This window comes from Conger conger, chromosome 15, assembly GCF_963514075.1.
Source record: "Conger conger chromosome 15, fConCon1.1, whole genome shotgun sequence".
Taxonomy (NCBI): Eukaryota; Metazoa; Chordata; class Actinopteri; order Anguilliformes; family Congridae; genus Conger; species Conger conger.
The window spans coordinates 12,924,605-12,950,581 of record NC_083774.1 but is presented as its reverse complement, the minus strand read 5'-3'; the positions used below and the strand labels follow the sequence as shown (position 1 = coordinate 12,950,581).

At 42.8% G+C, this 25,977-nt stretch overlaps 3 protein-coding genes across 3 annotated transcripts; 2 read left to right on the top strand and 1 right to left on the bottom strand.

Annotated features, from left to right (window-relative positions):
* The first annotated feature begins 898 nt into the window (after positions 1–898).
* On the top strand, positions 899–6,229 carry kti12 (KTI12 chromatin associated homolog). Its single transcript, XM_061222338.1, has 9 exons — positions 899–1,130; positions 1,539–1,590; positions 1,984–2,036; positions 2,895–2,950; positions 3,449–3,528; positions 3,771–3,930; positions 4,129–4,191; positions 4,542–4,610; positions 5,541–6,229. The coding sequence occupies exons 1-9, from the start codon at positions 980–982 to the stop codon at positions 5,682–5,684; spliced, it is 828 nt and encodes a 275-aa protein (XP_061078322.1). The 5' UTR covers positions 899–979; the 3' UTR covers positions 5,685–6,229.
* Positions 6,230–6,639: 410 nt separating this feature from the next.
* On the top strand, positions 6,640–18,367 carry LOC133111910 (polyadenylate-binding protein 1-like). The gene is made up of 16 exons (XM_061222549.1): positions 6,640–6,832; positions 7,742–7,935; positions 8,069–8,184; positions 8,356–8,495; positions 8,788–8,882; positions 8,994–9,110; positions 9,338–9,566; positions 11,581–11,649; positions 11,750–11,862; positions 12,014–12,086; positions 12,181–12,311; positions 12,492–12,647; positions 12,999–13,083; positions 13,195–13,325; positions 13,546–13,689; positions 18,332–18,367. The coding sequence occupies exons 1-16, from the start codon at positions 6,640–6,642 to the stop codon at positions 18,365–18,367; spliced, it is 2,022 nt and encodes a 673-aa protein (XP_061078533.1).
* Positions 18,126–25,853, bottom strand: si:dkey-24l11.2 (uncharacterized protein LOC100034462 homolog). Its single transcript, XM_061222243.1, has 12 exons — positions 25,516–25,853; positions 24,200–24,858; positions 23,713–23,772; positions 23,213–23,265; positions 22,959–23,103; positions 21,982–22,325; positions 21,227–21,455; positions 20,587–20,701; positions 20,378–20,498; positions 19,692–19,803; positions 19,382–19,494; positions 18,126–19,083 (listed from the first exon to the last, which is right to left on the bottom strand). Exons 2-12 carry the CDS (start codon positions 24,854–24,856, stop codon positions 19,014–19,016), a joined length of 2,019 nt encoding a protein of 672 aa, XP_061078227.1. The 5' UTR covers positions 24,857–24,858; positions 25,516–25,853; the 3' UTR covers positions 18,126–19,013.
* Between the last annotated feature and the right edge of the window lie 124 nt (positions 25,854–25,977).

Here is a 25,977-nt window from a genome sequence, read left to right as displayed (position 1 = left end):
CGAGTTATGAGGTTACATTGTTAATATTGTACTTGTGGAATTTTATATTTCAATAAAAATACTTTAAATAAAACTCAAAATACGAAGAGCATTTTCATTTGAAAATGCACTGTCTTCAATAAGTGTGCTGGACACTGACACATGCCTGTCCCTGTTCTCTATAAGCCATTGAAACGAATACTGACTGCACTCCAGTTTAGGCCCAGACTAATGATACCACATTGGGGGGTGGGAAAGCTTCAGGGGCTCTGCCACTGGACAGGGCCAAAGAGAGGACATCAACAGTGTGTGTGTGTGTGCGCGCGCATGTGTCTGTGTTTCAATTAAATTTTTTTGTCGGGGGAAGGGCCTAAATAACATGTTTTAGAACCCCCAAAAAGTTGGGGGTGGTCTGCTATAAATGCATATAGGCAGAGGTGGTAATTCACTAATTAGTTCTATCTCCGAGCTGAAGAATTGTGCTAATCCAGTTGATTGGAAGTAAATATTGGGGAGGACTTGGATTCCACCACTGCTCCTCAGGTTAAAATATTTTGGAGTCTCCGCCTCAGAGCAACAGTGCAATAAAAAGCCGTCTGAAATTCAATTTGATACGTTGCGCGGCACAACAGCCCATGAAACTCTCACAGAATCTTTACAAAAATATGTAAATATAGAATTTACAAAAAAATCTAATAATGAGGAATGTTCAACCTGACTACGCTATGAAAGACACTGGCACATGTTTGCACGTCGCCTAATGCATAATGGGCAATCAAAAGAAAAAAAATAACGTCTCCATCAAAACTTTTTTTTTGGCGCTTGTGCAAATTATAAACTCTAGGTTTATTAACCACTGTTTTTGCTGTCAGCACGCCACGCCTACGGACCAATGTCACGCCTTTTCTCTGATTGGCGCTTACCACTTCCGGTTTAGTATGGCGGATGTTTGGTATGGTAGCGTCGTGCACTGAAGCATTGAGTTCTGCCACATGTTAAAATGCCTTTAATCGTAATGTGTGGTTTTCCATGTAGTGGCAAAAGCCGAAGAGCAGAGGAATTAAAGGAACATTTTTTGAAAAGTACTCAAAGAAAAGTGTTTGTTGTTGGAGACGAAACGATCGGTATAGTTAAGAACTCCGTATACGCTGGTAAGAGCAGGGCTAACGAGCCGACTGTCGTTGTCTTGCGAGAGCTAACTAGCACGTTTGTTTGCTAACTAACTACATTTTACTCAGCCCATGTCATCCCACTTTATTATCAACACCATTACAACATATTATAATGAAACTCCTATCCCGGACATATAGTTTTCGGATCTGTCGAACATGGATAGCTTTCATGCAGTAATGTTAATCACTATAGCTTGCTAGCTACCTCTCATCATACTTTTCTTTATTTGAACTTCTCCAGCAAGTTATGAAATAGGCTTACATAAATGATGCGATCAGAAAACTTGTCAAAGCTGTGAAATATTTCGTTTCTGTAGACAACTGCGTGTCTTGAAAATATACTTCGTACACACACGTAAGTAGAAATGAACTCTTGTTTCTATGCAGACTCTCAACAAGAGAAGAATCTCAGAGGATGCTTGCGCGCAGAAGTGGAACGGTGGGTTGTCTTCTGTGTCATCTACAGTTGCAAAACCTTTTTTAATCGTCAAATCTATAGACACTGGCTAGGTCTAACAAGTTGGCTAGGATGAACTACACACAATCGGCTTGGCCGGACTGTTTATTACATCGAGTTTGTCAAAGTTTGGATACTGGCCACCCAGCTACAGTACACAGCAGGTATTTCTGTTGCTTTCGGCTATATACATGACTTACTTTTTTGAATTCCACAATGTTTCCTTTTTGGAAACACATTGGCTCTGTGCTTGAATATCCCATCAGTGTAAATAAAAAACATGTTGATATGGTGATTCAATGACTGAAGACATTCCAAGTAGTTTTAAAGACTTGTTCAAGTCTAATTCAAATGATGTTCTGTTTGTTTCTATAGGAAGGTCAACAAAGATGATATTGTGATTTTGGATTCACTGAATTACATTAAAGGTAAATTAAGTTATATTGTCATTTTGTGTCTATTGTTTCAATATTTTTGTGTTTTAACATAACTTATTTCATGTGTGATTTCTAATATTTGAAGTCATACTGAAATGCAATGCATGAAGACAGTTAGCAAAACAATATAAACATGTCAAGAATATACATGAACACATCACAAGACACACAAGAGAAGGGTATTTGAAAGAAATTACAGTTTACTTTCTTGGAGTATTTTATTTTTTACAGAAAAGTCATAAATTCAAGGGAAAAAAACCTATAAATTCACATTCTGATTCTGTCATATATGAAAAACTATGCATATTTAAGTTCTAAATGATACATTTGTAAGTTATAGATCAGGGGTCACCAACCTTTTTGAAACTGAGAGCTACTTCATGGGTACTGAGTCATACTAAGGGCTACCAGTTTGTTTTGTCACGCGCACAATACTGACCTTTGAACTAGAGTAGGTCAGAGTTCACCTAAACTTATCTAAACTTCATGCATAATAAATATATTTTTAAGATATTGTCATTTTTAAATCTATATAAATGTGTGTGTAAAGTGATAAAGTGTGATAAAAATTTTAAAAAAAGCAACAGAATAAAATTTAATTTTAGATGCAGCTCACTAGTGAGTTGCGCTATTTTTAGAACAGGCCTGCGGGCGACTCATGTGGTCCTTGGGGGCGACCTGGTGCCCGCAGGCACTGTGTTGGTGACCCCTGTTATAGATTATACATTTCAATGACATAAAATGAGTGGATCCAATTTAAATGATGTTCCAAATTTGATTAAGGTTTTCGAGGGAAAAAATATTTGAAGAAGGTGGTTTAACTAATGTTTGTCTTCTATTATTTTCCAGGTTACAGATATGAACTCTTTTGTCTAATAAAGCATACGCAGACTCCACACTGTCTGGTAAGTAAAAAAATAAAAATAAATAATGTTTCTTTAATTACGCACTGTTACTAGATGCATGCTGAACCGGCTCAATTTCTAGCCACTCACCAACAGCCTAGCAGCAGTGCCCCTCACACATACTCACACACTGACACATTAATTTCTAAAATATGACCTACAGCCAGGAAAGCTTTTTTCGCATTTCACATTTTATTGACATAATACAGGTCTTGGATGACAAAAACATGTTGCAGTGAAAATATTTTTAAAATATATATTTTACTTAATTGTAATTGAATGTCCCTTCTGTTTAGAGTACCTTACTGTATAAAGCTCAGGGAAGCCAACATTTAATGCCCTCATTTGAGGATGCAGGGTCTTAGGGGGTTAAAGCTTACTGAAGTTTGCACTTAAGGGTCAGATACATTTTGCTTTCCATGTCATAAGTAAATCCTTACAGTAGTACTGACACATGCTGGAAATTTACATGAATCATGTGCAGAAATATGTTTGCAGGTCTATTGCGTGAGCTCGGCGGAGGTTAGCTCATCGTGGAACGCAATCAGAGAGCCTGATACGCAGTACACACAGGAGATGTAAGTGTTGATTACGCTGATGCAGTGCTCGTCTTGTAAATACTAACCATGTTCAACTGCATGCAGAGGATTTAAATGGACACCTGTATAAACCGCCTCCATTTTGCACATGGTTCTGGAAACTGCTGCAAGCAGCGCTCTTGCGCTCAGACTGTAGGTGGCGCTGTCTGTGAAAAGAGCGGCCTGTGGAAGTGTGTCTGTTCCACAACTGTGTGAAGAAGAGGCCTCTGCTGTTCCCACAGTTTTGACGCCCTCGTGATGAGGTTCGAGGCTCCGGACTCCAGGAACCGATGGGACAGCCCGCTGTTCGCCATCCAGAAAGATGATGTGCTGCCCCTTGATGCCATTGCAGACGCCATCTTTCACAGAAAAGCCCCTCCCCCGAACCAATCAACGCAAAGCGTAAGGAAACCCATTTTATTGCAGCAGGGAGATCTTATTCCTAAGTAATTGTCAGTAAAATGGTGCAACACTGCTGGAAAATGATTGTATAATGCCTGAGCAAATTCATGACAAAATGGCAGGCAGTACAGAAATTTTATGACCCACACACAAGCTTCCTATCTGTGTTCTCTACTTACCTGCTCCTGTCTATTGCAGCAACCACTGTCATCCACCAACTTTTTGTACGAGTTAGACAAAGTTACCCAGGACGTATTAACGGTAGGAGCAATTTTTGTTCATTCCGTTCTTTGTTTGTTCATTTAGCGTAAAACTATTCACACTTCATAGTTTATAGATATAAGGGACCTTTAAGGGTCCATATTTTTGGTGAAAAATATTGTGCTATACAGCAATGCTTAAAAAGAAGAGTGCTGTTATCTCAAACAAAGAGCAAAGCACTGTAGTGCAGTAGCTATCTTTACTCAAGCTCAAGCAGATCATTTCACATAAACTCAGGTTGTAGAGCCTTTTTTGCCCAAAGTTGTTTCCTAACCTGATGAGCATGATAACACACGCTTGTCCTATGGATGGAATGTACAGGAATTATGTTTACGATCATGTCTTCACAGGCCGTTCTGAACTCACAGAAGACATCTGTCCCTGGGGATCTCATCGTTGTTCCTGGAGCCACAGAAAAAATATCCTTTGCCAAGTTTATTGCATATATATATGCATCACTAACGGAACAGCCATTAGCTGCATAAATATTTCACTCTCATATGCAGGCATTTATTATGATTAATATATGGGAATTAACAGTTGTAGTAGTAAATAGCTTGGAAGACCCTGCTCTGTCCTCCAAACTGTAGTACCCTTCATACCCTTCATGGGCAGGTGCATGTAGGGTTTCTTTATTAGAACAATGTAACATTTTAAGCTGGCAAACAGAACCTCAAGATCTATAAATGTCAGACAGACCTGCTTGATATTTCTAATGGGACACTTGGCACGCATCATTAGTGCCATTTTAAGTGTCTTTTCTTCAAATGACCATTTCATATCCAGCAGAACATCTCATTTTCTCTTGTATAGTCTGCCTGCTTAGCACCCTGTTAATCTATTTAGCAGTGATCTGATTAACAATCTCCCCTACACATTGTTTATTGGTTTTATATGAAATATATAGTGTAATGTATGTAATATATAAAATTATATTATATATTTATATATTGTGAACATCAGCCTGTCACGTTAGCTTTTTATTTATTTAGCATGGCTTAGCAAAGTAACAGCATAATGTGTCAAGCAGCTTAGTGATGGGGCCACTGGGGTATGCGTCATCAGTGTCGCTGGCATTTTCTCACCTCAAACCCACATATTCTTGAACGGACAGAGAGATAAGTTGAGGCATTATGCTCAGTCGAAGGCATTTAATAGTGAAGTCTGTTTTCGTACCTTTTGAAGCTTTTGGGACGTTGTTGCACACGAGTTGGGATTTACCAGGATGTCTTTTGCACATTAACAAACATCACTGAAGTTTGGGCAGAAATAATTTCCGAGGATTTTACCCCTTGGTCGCTTTTCTTCACCGCCATAACCATCGTTTGTTTTCCTTAACCCGAAGGCACGTAGAACTGACGAGAAACCTCAACATGTCCGAGCTGCGCAAACTCCGCCGTCAGTTCATCAGCTACACCAAGATGCATCCGACCGAGAACATCGGACATATAGCCAACATGTTTGTGCAGTATCTAAACAAGAGCATGCACTGACAGCTAATTTTACTGCCAGGGTTTCATTTTTCTCACTATTAATGCCAACGTTTTATTTATTCTTTTTTGTTGGAAAACTGCCTTTAATTTATTTTTTATCAGTTTTTTCCATCTAGACGTCCTTGTAGCCAAACCGTGGTCTTGGAGAACCACAGGGTCTGCTGGTTTGTTTTCAATTTCAATTTGCAGCCATTTCGGACCCAAGAAAGCAGGCCGGCAAAACATGGACCAGCAGTGCCTATGGCTCAGTACCAGGAATGGAGACTTGTGTTTTAGATAACCCAAGCAGTTCTTCCTAACCTGTTTTCAAAATTGTTGTCAATTATGAACTGCAAATATACTTTCCATATGTATTGCCGTATGGTTGAAATATCACATTTACCCCTTTTAAACTGCTTACCCCACCACAGGTCTTAGTTGTACTTTAAGCAAGCTGTCTAAGGTTCATTTTTTCTTTTTTGTATGCAAGAAGGAACCCCATGACTGAAATTGACTTAATGGAATTATGGTTTTAAAAAAATAAAATAAATCATTTTCTCCCGTGACATTTTTGCATCGTCATTATATTTTGATTGAGTGGGTCCCAAACCTATAAATACAAGTAACAAGCTTAACTGATGTTTAACAGGACACGTTAGCTCGTTAGAGTCGGCCTAGTAGTCATTAATATTAACTACTAGTTTGCTAAGCTACGAGAGTTGTTTACAGCTGGTTACCATGGGCAAATTCTACACATACTATTACATGCTAGAATATAAACGTGTCATAATAAGCATAGAACAAGGCGTCATAACATGAACCATAGTCATATATAAGTCCGCTAGCTAAGAGGCAAACATTCTCTTATTTTACAACGCCGAATGAACTTGTGTACACTGAAACTTCATATAATTTGGATTTTATTCATTTATTGTAATTGTTTTCATAACTTTTGTAACTGGACGCTCATACAACGATGAGCAAGGGTGCTCCCAACTACCCGAACACCACGTTGTATGTGGGCGACCTGCACCATGCCGTGACTGAAGGTATTCTTTTTGACAAATTCAGTCGAGCTGGAAAAGTGACGTCCATACGCGTGTGCAGGCACGTGATTACTCGCCGTTCCCTTGGATACGCGTATGTCAACTTCCGAGAACCAGCTGGTGGTGAGTCCTATAATTACAGGTAGCATGTACTTTTAAAATTGGGGGATTAAGCTAGCTAGCAATGTAGATAAAGCGGGTTATTCGCTACAAAGCAGATTTAGGCCCCCGACAACACTGTCCCAATCATGGACTAACGTAACCTGTATTATGTATTAATTGTCTTCTCGCCAGCTAACGAGCTAGCTGTATCAGTAGTTTACCTATAGGCCATTGTAGTCTATGATATATTGTGTGGTACAACATTTGCTATAGTTAATTTAAAATAATTGTTGACATTGCTTATTAGCTATTTATTCCACATGTAACATTATCGATCATAAAGAAACAGATTACGGATTATATCAATGATTTCAAGACACGCTGAAACGGAAGTAAATTTTTTGGAGGGAATTTCTGGAGGGCACAGAGTGGATTTGACTGAGGTACGATAAATGAGGAGCTTGAAGCAGAGCTGTAGCCTATGGCTCGGGGGGGGGGGAGGAATAGGCACCGCTGCATGAAAGGAGATTGGAGGGGAAGGGAAAATTTGACATTTCAGCTAATGCTCAACACACCTGCTGGTACACGATGACGTCAAATCTCACAAAATCTCCCTAAAAATTTTCTAGATTAGTATTACAAATATAGCCTACCAATAATTTATAAAGTACATAAAGTGCTATATTGAAACTACAACAATGGTACATTCCACCAGCCACTATTCAAGTTTCATACTAGCCTACAGGCGATTACCATTGTAGTTTTAATAAAGCAATGCGTTGACAACCTACTTTAGATAACAGCCTCAAAATTCACGGTTGAGATATTAACGATGTAGGCTAATTTAACCCATGACAAAGGGTCAGATAGCTTGTAGCCATTTAGCTTACTTGAAATACTAAGCAGCCCCCCCCCCCCCCCCCCCTTCAGCGGAGTACGCTCTGAAGACCATGAACTTTGAACTCATCATGGGCAGGCCCATCCGCATAATGTGGTCCCAGCGCGAATCCGCAGTCAGGAAGAGTGGAATGGGCAATGTTGTTGTCAAGAACCTGGAGAAGTCCATCGACCACCAGGCCCTCTACAACATGTTCTCACGCTTTGGCAACATCCTGTCCTGCAAGGTATTCACCAAGAAAATGCTCATTTTAAGACCAAAGAGTGCATGTCCTGTTAATGCATGTGTCATTTTTCAGTATGCATGCGTCTAAATGTTCCTTTTGAAATGCATGTCTCACAAATCTCCTTTCCATGAAGGTGGCCTGCGATGATGGAGGCTCAAAGGGACACGGCTTTGTGCACTTTGAGACCCTGGAGGCCGCCGAAAATGCTATTAACGAAATGACTGGCGCACTGTTCAACAACAGAAAAGTGTGAGTATGCTGATCTGTTTATGTGCTGTGCGTGTGCTAATCCACGCACACGTGCAACAAAATGAAGCCTAGAGAAAGCATTCAACCCTGTATGGCTGACACCCCTTGTGTGCTTTCGATGTTGGATGTGCTTTGGCAGTATTTGAGAGAAAACTGCTCTGCTGTTCCCAGGTTTGTTGAGCACTTCAAATCGTACCATGAGCGAGCAAAGGAGACGGGAGACAAAGAGAAGGACTTCACTAACATCTACATCAAGAATTTTGGGAAAGACCTGAATGAAAGAAGACTGAAGGAGACATTTGAGAAATATGGTGCGCACAATAGAGAGTATTTTTTTTTGGTGTGGTTTGACTACCCTATCAATCCCAAGCCCAGTATGAAGTGGCTCCACCCAAATTCCAAGGGGTTTTTGCTTTGGTTGAGAAAGTTGAAAAAATGTAGTAGGGTTGTAACAGGGGTAGTAGTACAGTAAGTCAAAACAATAGTACAGTCATTTTGATTGGTTGAATAGGTATAAGTTTGAGAGTGCCATACGGGACTGAAAGGGTCAGATGTGACTCATTATGATCGATGAAATGAGAAACTATAGCACCCTTTGTGCAGGCCCAACAGTGAGTGTACGAGTCATGACTGATAACAACGGAAATTCCAAAGGCTTTGGGTTTGTCAGCTATCAGAGGCACAGGGATGCGAAGAGGGTGAGCAGATCTGAGATGAAAACATAATCTTTTTAACCAAGGTAGTGTTATTATTAAATAATTTTGTGTACAGTGCTGTATCATCATAAATGTGCTGTTTGATTGGTTCAGGCAGTGGACAATATGAACGGGACAGAAATCAACGGGAGGCGGATCTATGTGGCACGTGCTCAAAGATGGGCAGAGCGGCAACTTGAACTAGAGAAACAGGAAACCATGACAACCAAGGTTTGTGCAGCCAATAAAAATCCTTTATCTTATTTCTATTTAGAAAAATAGAAAAAAAAGGGGGAGCAAAAGCAATCATTGGAATCAGTGAATGACCTTCTGCAAGACCAGTTGTGATTGGGAATTTCACTGCATGAGTTTAATTGGTGTGATGTTTAATGTTGAATTGAATAAGTTATTTGAAACTGAGCTGTAGGAGACTCAAAAGAGCTGTATCCCCTTACAAGGTGGCCGCAAAAGGTGGCTACAGACAGATCATCAAGTCCCTGCATGAAGAGGACTGCCTTGCTCAGCAAGAAGATATTAACATTCAGATGATGGCCAACAAGCAGGCTCAGTCAAACCCTGCTATGACCCTTCACCAGCCTGAGCCGAGCCTGTCCATCACCAACATCCAGCCTTGCAAACCTCCTGTCATTGGCCCCTGCCAGCCTGTGCCAACCCCAGCCATCAACAGTCATCAGCCTCTGCAAAAGTCTGCCATGACAAATGACCAACCTGCTCCAGTCAACAAGCAGGCCCTGTCAAACACTGTTATGGACATCCACCAGCCTGAGCCAAGCCTGTCCATCACCAACAACCAGCCTGCACTGGTCATGAATCCTAACCATCCTGCCATTGGCCCCTGCCAGCCTGTGTCAATCCCAACCATCAACAGTCATCAGCCTGAGCAAAACACTGCCATTACAAATGACCAACCTGCTCCAGTCAACAAGCAGGCCCTGTCAAACACTGTTATGGACATCCACCAGCCTGAGCCAAGCCTGTCCATCACCAACAACCAGCCTGCACTGGTCATGAATCCTAACCATCCTGCCATTGGCCCCTGCCAGCCTGTGTCAATCCCAACCATCAACAGTCATCAGCCTGAGCAAAACACTGCCATTACAGATGACCAACCTGCTCCAGTCAACAAGCAGGCCCTGTCAAACACTGTTATGGACATCCACCAGCCTGAGCCAAGCCTGTCCATCACCAACAACCAGCCTGCACTGGTCATGAATCCTAACCATCCTGCCATTGGCCCCTGCCAGCCTGTGTCAATCCCAACCATCAACAGTCATCAGCCTGAGCAAAACACTGCCATTACAAATGACCAACCTGCTCCAGTCAACAAGCAGGCCCTGTCAAACACTGTTATGGACGTCCACCAGCCTGAGCCAAGCCTGTCCATCACCAACAACCAGCCTGCACTGGTCATGAATCCTAACCATCCTGCCATTGGCCCCTGCCAGCCTGTGTCAATCCCAACCATCCACAGTCATCAGCCTAAGCAAAACACTGCCATTACAAATGACAAACCTGTTCCAGTCAACAAGCAGGCCCTGTTCAACCCTGCTATGAACCTCCACCAGCCTCAGCTAAGCCTGCCTGTCACCAACTATCACCATGCACTGCATGCAGTCATGAATCTTAACCAGCTTCAGCCAAATTGTTTGGCTCATAACTACCAGCGCATGCCATGCATATGCATGCAATGCCAACCTATGCTACCTCCTGTCTTTGGCCGCTGCCAGCCAGTGCCAATCCCAACCATCAACCATTATCAGCCTGAGCTAAACTCTGCCATGACAAACAACCAACCTGTGCGAGTACAGACCATAAACTACCAGCCTGTGCCAATCCAGGCCTCTGTCAATCACCAATCTCTACCAAATCTGGTCATAAATCACCAGCCTGAGCCAAAGCCAACGGTCACTATTGACCAGCATGTGCTAAACTTAGCCAATACCAATGACCAGCCTGTGCTGAACTCAGCCAATACCAATGACCAGTCTGTGCCAGTCCAGACCATAAACTACAAGCCGGTGCCAAGTCCAGCTATCAGCTACCAGCCTCTGCAACACAGAGCCTTCTACCCTCCTGTGCCAAACATGGCATTCAGCCCCTGTCAGCATGTGCCAAACCAAGCATTCGGCTACAACCATCCTGTGCCGTGTCCAAGAATGAATCCCTACCAGACTGTCCAACCCATGGAGGACTTCACGGCTACTATTCCACAGGTCAGTACACTACATTCAAGCACTCAACACTCAGCCATTGAGAACTGCAAAATGACAGATCCATCTGTCAGCACACAATGTGTCAAACGCATTCTCTTGCTCCATTCCTCAGGCCTGGAATATTAATGCATACAACCCGATCATCCAGATGCCCGAACTGGTCCCATGCCCTTGCTGGTCTCATCACAGAATGTGGCCCCAGGGTATGCAGGCCCACTGCCACTAACGAAATGCCTACAATACAAAAATATGTGACATTGTGATGGACACTTCAAATACAATTTGGCAAGATAACATTTTAAACTCATTGCTATATGTAAGGGAACCAACCTTGACAGGAATTTGGTCTACAATGACAAAATCCTGTAGGTGTCACTAGTTTATCATGGTTTCCCTACCAAAACATAGTGTAAATCCAGTACTTCCCTCAGATTTCCAGATCTTTCCTGGCGCTCCATGCCCACAAGCCGACTACTTCAGGACTACAATACCACCCCTCGCCCAGGTGCCTGACCCAATGACCTACCAGAAACTGGGTAAGCTGCAAACCATCAAGTTGGAAAATTGGAAGGACTAGTATGTTCCCTCAATTCTGTTATGCTAACTTATGCTAAGTGTGTGCTCCTCTCCCTACAGATTCACATCATTTCACGTATGCAACCCCAATTAGTGGTGTAACCGACTTTGGTTGTGCTGCTGGTGTAGATGACTCTCAGGAGCACCTGAGCACACAGATCACATCTGAGCAGGTAGACTGATCATGCCAGGTCTTTATAACTCTGTAGCCTAAATCCATATCTTAAAACTTGTTATCATTTGACAAAGTTTTTGTTAATTCATTTTTCATTCATGCAAGTGTACTAGTTTCATTTGCTTAACCTCTTCCTTGGTTCTGTACAGCCCACTATACCGGAACCCTTGACCGCTTCTTTTCTGGCCAGCCTCTCTCCTGAAGACCAGAAGCAGATCCTGAGTGAGTTTGTTCACCTTTGCTTGCTGGCTGACTATTAGCTCTCCAATGATCTCCTGGTTTCTTGTTTTAAACGGATGGGTCTATTTCCTTGCAGGTCACCGCCTTTACCCTCTCATCCGTGATCAGCAGCTTGAAGTGGCGTCTAAAATCACCGGCATGCTGCTGGAGCTGGACAACTCTGAGATCTTGCAGCTATTGCAGTCTTCAGAATCACTGCATGGCAGGGTGAGTACAATGGCTGTGGGGTCTGTTCCATCTTGATTCACACAATAAACACAACCCAAGTGCAAGTCCTTCGGAGGTGCCTTTGGATTTTGCTGCTGCAGCCGTTTTAGGCAGCAGGCAGTGTACATGAAACGCAAGTCGATGATTGCCTGACCTGACCGCATCGCCTTGCATTTCCAGATGGATGAGGCAATTGGCGTATTGCAGGCCTTCAGGGCCTCGGAGGCTGCAGCAACAGGCCTGGCAAACAAGGCCTCTCAGGACAACCATGCCGCAGGGTACCACAACCCTGTGCAGCAGAACATTAACCCTCCACACCAGGGTACCTTGCAGCAGGTAGGCCTGCATGCCACACCTGGACCCTACTCTCCTGCACACTACAGCATGAGCTGGCTTCACAGACACTGTTTAAGTCCACTCCAAGACTAAATTCAACTTTGAATGGAGATTCTCCTTACAAAACACATTTTAGTCCAGGACAGGACAAATCTTAATCGGTGTCTGTGAAACCGGTCCTGCATGTAAGAATGCTCAAGTCTTCAAGGAAATGGTGACTTATCTGACTGCCATTGGGTGACTTGTGATTCAGTACTGGGATTATGCTTCAGTAGAAGGTACTGTTTAATACCAAAGTGTGCTAGTTGGTTGAGCTGCCAGGTGATTAACCCCTTCCCTGGCTCCCTGCAGCCTGCTGTCCCTGTGCTGAAAAAGGATCCCCTGACCATATCCTATGTGGCTGGCCTCTCTCCTGAAGACCGGCATCAAACCTTGGGTAACTCTTCTAACTTGATTGCAGGCAGACCATAGTCTTCTATCTCTCCACCATTATATCTGTTTGTCTTTTTAATTTCAAAGTCTAACGAGTGGGTCCCCCTCTCCCCAGGCCAGCACCTCTACTCTCTCATCCTGGGCCAGCAGCCCGACCTGGCATCCAAGATCACTGGCATGCTGCTGGAGTTGGAGGACACAGAGATCCTGAAGCTCCTGGAGTCTGCAGTGTCACTGCAAGCCAAGGTTGATAGCCCTGTCCACCCCATCTGATTCAACATCAAAACATTCTTAGCCTGATTCTAAAGTACAAGTCACTTTTGTTTAGCTTGAAGGTCTTCTGAACTTTTGAAATCGCAACTTTTCAAAGCTTCAAATGGGACTGTGAGGAAACCTTGAGTGTGAGTTGGGACGTCACTATGCCCGAAGGTCGGCACAAAGCCTGACTAGATTCTTGTGTTTCCAGGTAAACGAAGCTGTTTCCGTGCTGCAGGACTTCTGGGCCCAGGAGGCTGCGAAAAAATCTACTGCGACCAATGCAAATGCAGAGGAAGCTATGATGACCAAAGCAAATGCAGAGGCAACTGCAACAACCAAAGCAAATGCAGAGGTAACTGCAACAACCAAAGCAAATGCAGAGGCAACTGCAACAACCAAAGTAAATGCAGAGGCAACTGCAACAACCAAAGTAAATGCAGAGGTAACTGCAACAACCAAAGCAAATGCAGAGGTAACTGCAACAACCAAAGCAAATGCAGAGGTAACTGCAACAACCAAAGCAAATGCAGAGGTAACTGCAACAACCAAAGCAAATGCAGAGGCAACTGCAACAACCAAAGTAAATGCAGAGGTAACTGCAACAACCAAAGTAAATGCAGGCGTAACTGCAACAACCAAAGTAAATGCAGACAAAACTGCAACAACCAAAGTAAATGCAGACAAAACTGCAACAACCAAAGTAAATGCAGGCGTAACTGCAACAACCAAAGTAAATGCAGAGGTAACTGAAACCACTAAAGCTAATGCAGAGCACACTGCAACGACCAAAGCAAATGCAAAGAAAAATGTGATGAGCAAAGCAAATTCAAAGAAAACTGTAATGACCATAGCAAATGAGGAGCACACTGTGACAACCAAAGACAATAAAGAGGAAGTTGTTGTGAATGAAGTAGATGCAGTGCAAACTGAGATGACCAAAGAAAATGCAGAGCAAGCTATGATGACCAAAGTAAATGCAGACGTAACTGCAACAACCAAAGTAAATGCAGACAAAACTGCAACAACCAAAGTAAATGCAGACGTAACTGCAACAACCAAAGTAAATGCAGAGGTAACTGCAACAACCAAAGCAAATGCAGACGTAACTGCAACAACCAAAGTAAATGCAGACAAAACTGCAACAACCAAAGTAAATGCAGACGTAACTGCAACAACCAAAGTAAATGCAGAGGTAACTGCAACAACCAAAGCAAATGCAGACGTAACTGCAACAACCAAAGCAAATGCAGAGGTAACTGCAACAACCAAAGCAAATGCAGGCGTAACTGCAACAACCAAAGTAAATGCAGAGGTAACTGAAACCACTAAAGCTAATGCAGGGCACACTGCAACGACCAAAGCAAATGCAAAGAAAAATGTGATGAGCAAAGCAAATTCAGGGCGAGCTGTGATGAGCAAAGCAAATTCAAAGAAAACTGTAATGACCATAGCAAATGAGGAGCACACTGTGACGACCAAAGACAATAAAGAGGAAGTTGTTGTGAATGAAGTAGATGCAGTGCAAACTGAGATGACCAAAGAAAATGCAAAACAAGCTATGTCAACCAAAGCAAATACAAAAGAAACTGTGGCAACCAAAGCAAATACAAAAGAAACTGTGACAACCAAAGCAAATACAAAAGAAACTGTGACAACCAAAGCAAATGCAAAAGAAACTGAATCTAAATGAGTGATTGTACCTATGCTTTGGTATTGCACACGATCAGACTAACAAGACCAAGGTTAATGGAATTAAAACAATGTTTTGCAGTATTGGAAGTATTCAGTCAATGGGCTTTTCTTGGGAATGATCTCTGGTGCTGTAGGATAGAGCGATTGTAAAGATAATATTGAATTAATTCTGAAAAACTGTAAAAAAAAAAAGAAAAAAAAAAAAAAGAGGGGGTTTATCATTTATTTAAGTGTGTATTGAAATTATAAAAAATAGGATTTTTTTTTTGTTAATTATTTGTTGTTGTTCTGCTTGTAATATTGAATGAATTCTGAAAAACAATGGCATGTATGTGTGTATTGAAATAAAAAAAAAATAAAAAAATGATCCCTGCACTGCCATGTAAAAATAATGATACCATTATTTGTTTTTTATTTATTTCATTGAGAATGCATGTAATTATTTGTTGTTAAAATAAAATGTGGAAATAAAGGTTGAGATTCTTTTTTATACACAACGTTGCTACCTTTCCAGTTAATTAGTAAATCTAGTGCCTTTGAACTGTCATTATAAATAGTGTGAAAAGCAGTGTTTTTAATAGATAGATTAATAACAATTATAGATTAGGGCAATAACTATTTGAGCAGGGGGAATGGCAAACATTGAGAGTGACAGCTATTCAAAACTCTTGAGAAGAAAAGACCAGCTTCTAGTAATGAGCCTTGTGTTCATAGTATCCTGGCCTGGCCCACCCATTTATCTTGGCTGAAACACAACACACAATTGTGAATGCCCACTTTGGTACAACTATATGAATATTTCTGGCTATACTGCAGAGTGGATAATTTAAATATAACAAGAGGCAACAGGAAGCTGGTGTACTTCTATGTGGATGAAATCCAGAAGCTTACAAAGTGGAGTCAAATGTTCTTGCCAATCTGCGTTCTCCCAACTTCGTAGAGTGCATTCCAAGCTTGGGAGAGCTATTACTCCTGCAGTACATCACCATGGCAATGATCTTCACCTTTCGTTTTCCATAATTTCTCACTTGGAGGAATATATAAACTAATGGTTTATGACGTCACGCGCAGCCAGCAATCTTTGCACCTTGGAGCAGGGAATATGAGTCACTATCATGAAACACTTTCAATGAAGCAATGAGGAAACAGACAAAAAGCCTGTTGTGATGTGCTTAATACGGTTATACCCATTGTGGTATACAAAGGCCAAAATGGTCTTTTTAGGAATATTTAGCTGTTACATTTGCTGGAATAATGTTTCTCTTCATATTTCATTTGAGGAATGGGTAAAATTCTTACTAGTATAATAGGTTGAGCGTTCAGTAATTCAGATGCCTTTCTTTCTGGAGTGATACCATTTGTTATTTAATAAGACTTATTTTCATGCAGTTATGTCTAAATGTGTGAACATTAGCAAACTGTGCAGACGTAATACTGATTCACCCTCACAGACTTGTACACTTCTCCATTTGAGCAAAACCCATTTAGCAAGCGCTCCCGGTCTAATTCATCTACGTTCCCCGGCTGATTCATGGAGTGGTTAATGTTGCAAGTTTAATCCGGCACATGTCCGTCAAGCCTTAATGCAGTTTAATAGCCTACTGCTCCGCTTCATATACTCCCCTAGTGCTCCATATTTATATTATGAATAGCATTTGAAGTGAATCTAAATGTGCTCAATGGTTTGCTCCAGCATGTCAGATGGCTTATTTTAATTTACATTTCTGTTAATAATCCACAAATACAGAGACATTTACTGAAGCAATTCCTGTTTAGTGCTTTGTACAGGGACACAGACCTAGCTTGGATCCCAGCAGGGAACAGGAAATATCCGGTTCCAAAGGCAGAAGTGTGGTGCTGTATTGTATTTGTATTGCGAGGCGGGCAGTTGGGACACTTTCTAGTTGCTCTCTGGTTCCCACATTAGCACAGAGCTAAGATCCACCCGGACACTAGTCTTATCACTCCTGAAGGAGGGCTGGCTGGTTCATCAATCTGCAAATCCAAATTTCTATTCCCATACAGACTGCCGGAATTCTCTGATTGCAATTCTACTTTCTCAGTTCAGGGTCTTCCAGACACCGTGTATGACTGTGTATGTTGGGGTTTACATTTCAGTATTTGTTTGAACTATCTGTTCATTGAGACTTAGTCGGTTAAGGGGCTATATTACATTCACCAGATGGACTAATGTATTGACAGGGAAGATTCTGAAAGTGTGAAGGTCTGTTAATATTGACCTCTGGGAAATGGGCTTAAAGACACAAATAACAGTGAACCCCAACCTACAGACTGAGTAAATTAAATACAAGGAAATGTGCCAGTGCAATTTTCTGAATTGCCTTATTACAGAATTATGATATTGGGGCCTGGCAGGTCTTAGTTTGGAAATCCTGCTACTAATAAAGACATTACTGATTAAGGCTTGGTGGATAAAGAGGACACTTTACCCCCAGTGGTTAGAAATAGGTCTCAGAGTCAGGAAGCAATTTAAATTTCTGATGAATCCTTATCAATTCTTAAATAGCCATATATTTTGGCTTGAACAGTGGTCCCTAGGGGGATCATCATCATCTACATCTGAGAAGACACTGAAAACAAAGATGGAGGCCATCTGAGACTTTTAATGAAGAACACACAGTGATACCAGGAATGGAACCTGATGCAGGAATGGCTCTTATCAGCAGCAAAGTCCAAATCTATATCAAAGGGTTAATGAGGAAGAAAGCAAAAACAATGTACTGCTTTCACATTCTTCATTTAATTTCCCCAATCTTTTTACTCTATTAATTTGCACTGTTTTGGATGTGTTCATTCATAATGCTGAAGGGATAAAACGGTTTATACCTTTCAGTAGGAAATGTAGAACAATTTTTAGCTTCGTGAATATTTCTGGATGTTAGCCCAAGTTTTAAACAAACGCGCCACCCTCTGGTAAACATGTGTAAATGCACTTTAATATGGTGCGAGAGCACTGCAGCTGCAATGTTAAATCAGTGTGCTATTTTGCATGCTTACTATAGACTCTTCACACAAACTGTGAAACACCAATCCATCAACACTGAGGGAAATGTAGAAAAATTCAGCTCAATAATATTTTTTGTTGAAATGTTTTATTCTGGAGCACATATAAATCAAGTTGCAATCTGCAATACAAATAGTTCCATTGGAAAGCAGCTCATTTTTTTCTCAGAAAAAGACAAAATTACATTGCTGAAAGCTAAAAACACAAAAAACAAGTTTTGCCTCCCCTCACTAAAGTATGCTGCAGCTTCCCCTAGATTACTTCTTCCCGTTACCAGTTACCAGTTAGACAGGTCTACGTCTGGTTCTGGTAAAGCTGGAAAACCCACTTCATTTCATCCAATCCCCAAGTAAAGATACGTTGTTCTGCTAAAGAGCTCAGCCAATACTGCACTCAGTACAAAGATTAAACCCACGTCACTTCAGCCAATCCCAAAATACAGGTAAATTCTACTGCCAAAGAGCTCAGCCAATAGCACTCTATACAAAGATTTAACACACTGCATTGTCTTCCAGCCATTTGAAAAGTACATTCTACTGCTAAAAAACTGATTTAACTGATTTAATAAACTTCAGATGATTATGGACAATGCTTATTCATTCAAGACTATTAAGGATGTTTTAAGGACCACTGTTGTCTTATGATTATAAACTCACAAAATAACTGAAAAGAATTTACTGAAAGTTAAGCATTTAAATTACAAACTTTTTTTTTTTTTTAATGGTAAAAGTTATGGGGTGATTTTAAAAAAGCTAAAATTTTATGTTTATAATTAGAAATCCAAAACATTTATGATACAAAATGTATTCTTTTTTAATGAGAATCCCAACCAATCTTTTGGTTTTTGGTAACATTCATCATGTGATTGTATTTATTTAAGGCATAAATGCATTCTTTGAGCCTGATTCGCATCTGGTAATCCATCTTTGCAGCTGGTAACAGGTAACAGTTCATCTCTGTTACTTTTTTTCACTGGCTGCTTTGCGGGATACCGTTTTGTTTATGTTGCTGTATTTTTGACGATCATTTCTGTTGACAAACAAAACATCCCCAAAAAATACAATTACAGTTTATAAATGAGAAGGTTAATGCTTTATACGAACAACCTCTTGTACAACAGACAGTGAAATGCATAATATAGATATAATAATTATGTGCATGTCTGTTGTGCCGTTGTGCACATGAAATGAGAAGGTTAATACTTTATACCGATAATCACTTAAAATAGACATAAAACTAAAATGAATGTGAAGCACATAACAGGTCAAACTGAGTGTGTGTGTGTGTGTGTGTGTGTGCGCGTGTGTGCGTGTGTGTGTGCGTGTACCTGTTCATTCTGCTTTTGCTGCGGCAGCCCTGCCCTCCCTCCCAGTGGTTGGTACGGGAGTCTCTGGTCATCATTCCCCCACAGCTGACACAGGGCTTCCCACTGCTGTATGCCTGCCAAGAGGAGACCCACAGTCAGGGCTGCAGTCACGGCTATGGGCATAGGCTGTAAACCATGTCTTTGCAATGCGCTACGCAGAAGGTCTTCACTCCACCCCACCCTGCCCCAGCCGGTCTGTATGTACTGGAACGGGTTTGTTTTTACGGTCATGCCGTCAGGGACAGGGGCCCTTGGTGCTGAGGCGGCTCACCTGCTCCTTGGCGCAGTGACCACAGATCATCCTGGTGGCCAGCTCCATGGGGTGGTCCTGGTCCTCGTCATGGCACACGTCACACGGGTACGCCCGACCGCAGCACGGGAACCTGGAGCAGAAACGCTTTCACATCACTTCCTGCTATCTGCCGCCATTTTACGACTGCTTTCTGCCCACGGTAACACTTTCTGTCCATTTTAAAAATAAATTTCTGCTGAACAGCTGTATGTTCAGAATCACTTCTGCTTTACTGAAAATAAAAGCATGGCATATGTCTGGGGCGTGGGATATGAGATAAGGGATATGAGCTGTGGGTTATAAGGTACAAAATAATAGGTGTAGGTTATGAAGTGGGGGTTACAGGGTATGAAATAACAGGTGTGGGATGAGATATGGTATATTATACAACAGTTCGTTCCAATCCTAACATAGCAAAACCAAACTGCTTTGTTCATGTTTGGTTGATTAAGTGTATCAGAGATACATAACCTAGCAACACTTCAGTTCTGTTGTTAAAACAGCATCAGTTTTAACCTGTTACTGTACCGTTCTTGAATTCACTCAAAAGTCATGACTTACCGTGATATAGTTTCACTGAGGTCAAAGGTCAAGTCACTTCTCATGTAACAGGTGTTGGTTATAGGTACAGTAATAGGTATAGGTGTAGGTGTAGGTGTAGCTACCTGAGCCAGCGCTGACTCTGTTTAAAATGCTTGCAGGTGCCCATCTCAGGAAGCGGTTTCCCCCGCTGCACGGCGGGGTCTCTGGGGTAACGGCCTGATCCACGCCCTGCGTCTCCGTGTCCTACGCCAAGAAGAGCGTCAATCACGAGTCGAGTGAGCAGCGCCCACCCCTCACACTCCTGGTCCGGCAGCGAGCCTGGCAGACTCACCTGCTTGTGCCCTGGGCCGGGGCTGGAGGAGCTGGAAAACTGTGCTCTCCACCAGGATCCTGAGCTTGGAGTGGCAGTGCTGACAGTTCGCCTCCTTGGGCTGGCCGTATGACACCTTTTACCAAAACGACAAGAGTTACTGAGCATAAAAACACTATCTCAGACAGAGCAAGTTAAAAGCATACTATGCAGGATTTTTCTTGAAAATATTATAAAACAAAACACTTGTTTATTACTATGATACACTGACAACCTGTGTCTTTGTTCACATCGGCCCAATACCTTGTTTGTGTACTTGTATTTGTTATTCCAAAAACTCCTCGGGCTGCTTCTGGGTGTGGGCCTTTTTTATTTTTGTACTGTATCTGAAATGTGTCCAAAACACTGAACTCATACATTCCATGATCCAATAGAAAAAGGGCAAGAGGAGACGTGTATGGATTGGCTACTACAGTGGTGAGTTGGGTTTGCAAGAGATTGTAAACAATCTCAGTTGCAGATGGAACTGAAACATTTTACTGCCACTGGTGGTAAGTAAAAAAAAAAACTCCCACCCTTCTGATAGGGTGATAGGGGGTGTGAGGGAGAGAGAGAGGGAGCAAGAGAGGGCGAGCGGGAGTGAGAGAGGCATTGAGCGCACCTGCAGGGACCCCTCCTGGGAGCAGGTGAGGCAGCCCACCAGCAGCTCACAGTCCTGCAGGACCAGGTCCACGGGCACGGCTCCGCTCAGGTCCAGGAAGCCCAGCACACTGCTGTACTGGTGGAGCATGCTGGGACGGAAGCCAGCGCTGATACTGGAGCCGCACTTCTCACACTGGGCTGTGCACGGCAACCGGCCCGTCAGAGTGAGGTCTGCGGTCACCTTGCACCTTCAGCGCACACACACACACACACACACACACACACACAAGACACGCTGTAAGTGATATTTACACTAAATAACATTAAGTGAAATGTTGATCTGCTTTTCCATTACTATCTGGAAAATCCCCTGACTTTTCCTTTACTCCCAAATTAAAATGCTCATCCTGGAGAGAAGTGACAATGTTTTCCACATCAAGTACAGAAAACAACAATGCCAACAATGAAAACAACAATGAATTTGAGAGATAGACATTGCTTAAGTATCATTTTAGTTCATTTTAGGGTTAGGGTTGGTGTTAGGGCTTGGGTAAGGTTTGATGTTAGTCTTAGGTTAGTAAAACAAAAAATCTTTCTTTCCCAAGTTGTTATTTATCAGGTCCACTTGTGAAAGAAAAGTTTGCACTGGCCATTCCGAGTACTGGAGCCTTTAAGTAAGAAGAATTAGGTCCCTCTTGTGTTGCGGGTTTTAAGGGTGTTTGTTCAGTGCTCTTGTGAATAATGAAGATGATGGCAGTTAGGGTCAGGACATACCTGCTGCACTGCAGCGTGACGGTGATCTGCCGGGCCGTTACAGTGGCTGTCTCCTCCCCCAGCTCCAGCCCCTGAAGCCGCACCTCCGTCCCCCTCCGAGGCTCCGAGCTCTTCACGTTCTCCACCCGCCGGCTCGACTCCTCCCCCTCTTCGTCTTCTGACCCCCCTTCCTCTCCCTCCTCCTCCTCCTCCTCCTCTCCTTCCTCTTCATCATCCTCCTCCTCGTCCTCTTCATCAGAGGCCGACTCGGATTCCGTGGTCTGCTCCCTGCACACCGCTGCTTGGAGCTGCTGGTAGGGGACGAAGCGGATTCCATAACGTTCTGCGTCTATGTCCTTCTTCAGCTGGGAGACAGACAGAGAGAGAGAGAGAGAGAAGGACACTAATCTCTAATCTCTCTTTTCCCCGGGCTGGGAAAATGATCTTGTACTGGAAGTTTGTAGCGACACAGAAGTCTAGGCAAGCTGCCAGAAACACAAATCAAACCAGGTTTACCAGATAAAAGTTCACCGGTGGCCATTTGTTTATGATAGCTGGTGACTGTTGGGCGATGTGTTCATGCCAGATCCGTTAGCTATAGTCACGCTAATGGGGTAGAAATCACTCAGTACCGATACTCAGAAATGAAATACAGATAGAACACTTGACAAAAGATAAAAGTTGGAGGATAAGAGCAAAGGCAGTGTAGACTATAAAGGCACTATGTATTTTTTTTTAAATAGAGCAAATCTATGAAGGCATGCTGTGGAGGACAGCAGTGAGCAGACTGGTCAAGTTTCACCACATACATTCCATCTACTGACCTGATGTTCTGATTCCAATACTTAACACTGACAAGTCCCTCATTGATTAAACTAAAAGTTTTCCAATGTCCTGGCCCACAATGGTAGTAGGAACCTCAATACAGTATGAACCACCTACGCAATGAGGTATGGAGGACCAGGAGCTGAAGTCAGAACCTATATCTGTGGTCTCACCTCTCGGGCTCCCTCAGTGAACAGCCTCTCCATGTTGCGGTCCAACCAGTGAAGGAAAGGACGGAACAGAAGCTCCACCTTCCCCATCAGCTCATTGGTCGCCCGCTTGGCCTGCAACCATTCCTGAGAGGCTTGGCACAAATGTCTGTAGGGGACAAAAGCTTGCATGTACCCAACAAACCCTTTGAGCAAGCAGCGGAACTTACCAAAACAAAACAAAACAACCAAAAAATACAAAGCTTGCATCATTTCACCTGCCCATAATAGCTGGGAAATCCTGGTCCTCAGGGACATCCACAGTGAAAACCTGCAGAGGGAACCCAGAAACAACCATGATATGACAAATGGTAAATGGTTGGCATTTATCCAAAGCGCTGTACAATTGATGCTTTTCATTCATCCATTACATTACATTACATTACAAGGCATTTAGCAGACGCTCTTATCCAGAGCGATGTACAATGAAGTGCAGAGCGAACACAGCCATTCATACACACACTCACACATTAACAGCAATTGGCTGGCAACAACTAGCTCATCAGGAGCATTTGGGGGCTAGGTGTCTTGCACAGGGCCACACACCCAGGGTGGAATCGAACCGGCAACCCTCCGACTGCCAGACGACTGCTCTTACCACCTGAGCCAATGTCGCCCCCGAATGCCAAGCACAGGCTTGACACAGCATCATCAGGGAAATGCTCTAGATCATAATATTGGGCTGAATGTACTGGAGGATATAAAGACCCGCATTTACCTCTTGGGGATACGTCTCTGGGAAACTAATCATGATGTCAATTTCCTTCAAGTCAAATGGCTGCAAAGAAAAAGAGTAAGAAGAGTAAGAAGATAAGACACTGAGAATGCCTTGATAAATATATCCCTATACCCCCCTCGCGTACTGTTCAAAATTAAGTTCCAAATTAAATTGAAATATCCTTTCTGGACATTTCTGCCCATACTGATATTTTGGAAGACATTTTCCTTCTCTGTTGCCTTTTCTTTTCATTGTTGAGGTGAAAGATAGTCATGTTATGCTTCCTACATATTTAAAAAAAAGGTCAGTAGGAATAAACCTGTCTTAATCATTCATTTTGCAGACTGTAATGTTGTCATCAACAAAAACGCAGATTGCCAAGTTACCCATTAACTGACTTGACTTGGCAAGCTCTGGCACTGGCATGACTCTGCTCTACAGCAGAATGTGTTGTTTCTTTTAAAAGGGACAGAAGAACGGCGAGTACCCAGTCAGGATCGGTGGGCTGCACGGTGATCCGGTAGTATGTGAGCAGGCCGTCCTCCCTCTCCTGCACGATGAGCTGGTCTTTGGGGATGCGCTTCAGCAGCTGGCAGATCTCCGTGTCTCGAAGCTGTTTGGCCGCGTCCGCTGTGAGCTCGCTCAGTTTCACAGCCATCTCGATGGGGTTGGGGCGCGCGACCGGCGCCCTGGGAACCGGGGCATCCCTCTCTCTGGGCCCTGGCCGGTTGTCTAATGGCGGGAGCTGCTCGGGGTGCCAAAAGCGACACCGGTCTTCCATCGCGCAGTAGCCGGACAGAAAGTAACGACAGGGGCGCCTGGGTCTCTCTCTTCTGGACTGGGCGGCGCCGGGCTGCGAGCCGCTCTTGGCTGCGGAGTCCTCGGCTTGGACATTGGCATGTTCATGAGGCTCTGCTGCTACGTCGTTGCGGTTTTCGTTACGGTTTTCCAGCCCCTTGGGGGCCTGCTTGGCCTCCCCGCGCTGGTGAAGGAACCGACATCTTTTCCCAAACTGACAGAACCTCCCTTGAGAGTAGAAGCGGCACACGTGCTGTGTTTGTGAACTGCGCGGTGGCACCGTTGCCTGGCTCTTATTCTCTTTCTCTGTTTGCGAGGGCTGCAGAGGGTCCTCTCCACTCTCCATGTCTGCAGAAGAAAACAGTCAATGAAGATGAACATGATTAAACGAGCCGTAAATATGAGTTTAATGTCAGTGAAACTGGAAGCTACAAAAGATTAATATGCTTGTCTTGAATAGGCCTAGTGTGTGAATACTTTAGCTCACCATGAACATTGATGTTGCCAAAGTACAGTAAAGTTATTTGGAGTGTGTCCAAATAACACAGTGGACTGTTCAGGAATATGGAGAAAAAATATATTTGCCACTGTACGGTATTTGTGCATGGTACAAAATTCTAATTGAAGATACTGATGCTCAATTGCACATTTTAAGCTTGTGAAAAACTGAAAATTGACTGCAGTGTCCAAAACGCACATCGGCTATATGCATACCATCCAGACTAATTCAACCAATATCTTATTAGAAAACACTTTTTGGTCAAGACATATGCAGAGCCTTGTAATGGAATGACAAAATTACATTTCCCCTTCTCTACAGTGGGATTGGTAATTTCAGGCAACAAATTTACCTGTAGCTAATGGACCCTGGTCAGTTAGCCACGTATACTTTTAGCTAACGTTACGAGCTAATTCTACAGCCTGAAATCTACCCAGTTGCGATCAGATGGACGAGCAACACAAGTCACATTGACCATATGAGTCGACAAAATAACTTAAGGTTACCTCCAGCCCACTCTTGATCAGGGTTCTCCGTGGACTTTACTGGTACGTTAGGTCCAGACACAACAACGCAATGACTCCGAGCTCGCTAGGCTCTGACTAGCATGTCTCCGACCTATTTACTTCCGGGTGTAACTGCATAGGTTTAGTTTTCTAAAATACATTTAAGTTATATTAAATGTAATTCCATTTATGTAATGTTTTAAGAACATTTTTTGGTACAAATATGATGTACACGGTCCAGCGAATCGATAATTTAAATGCTTTAATAATCAAGGTGTAAAACACGGGACACAGGGATGTCACGGGACGTCAGTCTCCCAGGAAAATGTCAGTGGGGTCCGATCACAAATCTATGCGCAATTGCGCATTGTACCTCTTCCCTGTCAAACACCAATAATGTGGAGCCTGTCCAGCCAGTTAAAGCCGCATAAGATCTGGGAAGACGTCTGATCTTAAATCGTA

What these genes read in the sequence shown, in the direction of transcription:
- kti12 (XM_061222338.1), top strand. Translation starts at nt 980, where the DNA reads ATGCCTTTAATCGTAATGTGTGGTTTTCCATGTAGTGGCAAAAGCCGA. An exon ending in TAAGAACTCCGTATACGCTG is followed by an intron (nt 1,131 to 1,538) that starts GTAAGAGCAGGG and finishes GTTTCTATGCAG; the next exon opens with ACTCTCAACAAGAGAAGAAT. An exon ending in TTGCGCGCAGAAGTGGAACG is followed by an intron (nt 1,591 to 1,983) that starts GTGGGTTGTCTT and finishes TTGTTTCTATAG; the next exon opens with GAAGGTCAACAAAGATGATA.
- LOC133111910 (XM_061222549.1), top strand. Translation starts at nt 6,640, where the DNA reads ATGAGCAAGGGTGCTCCCAACTACCCGAACACCACGTTGTATGTGGGC. An exon ending in CTTCCGAGAACCAGCTGGTG is followed by an intron (nt 6,833 to 7,741) that starts GTGAGTCCTATA and finishes CCCCCCCTTCAG; the next exon opens with CGGAGTACGCTCTGAAGACC. An exon ending in CAGTGTCACTGCAAGCCAAG is followed by an intron (nt 13,326 to 13,545) that starts GTTGATAGCCCT and finishes TTGTGTTTCCAG; the next exon opens with GTAAACGAAGCTGTTTCCGT.
- si:dkey-24l11.2 (XM_061222243.1), bottom strand. Translation starts at nt 24,856, where the DNA reads ATGGAGAGTGGAGAGGACCCTCTGCAGCCCTCGCAAACAGAGAAAGAG. An exon ending in GTCACGCTGCAGTGCAGCAG is followed by an intron (nt 21,456 to 21,981) that starts GTATGTCCTGAC and finishes TGTGCGCTGAAG; the next exon opens with GTGCAAGGTGACCGCAGACC. An exon ending in CCCAGGAGGGGTCCCTGCAG is followed by an intron (nt 20,702 to 21,226) that starts GTGCGCTCAATG and finishes TTTTGGTAAAAG; the next exon opens with GTGTCATACGGCCAGCCCAA.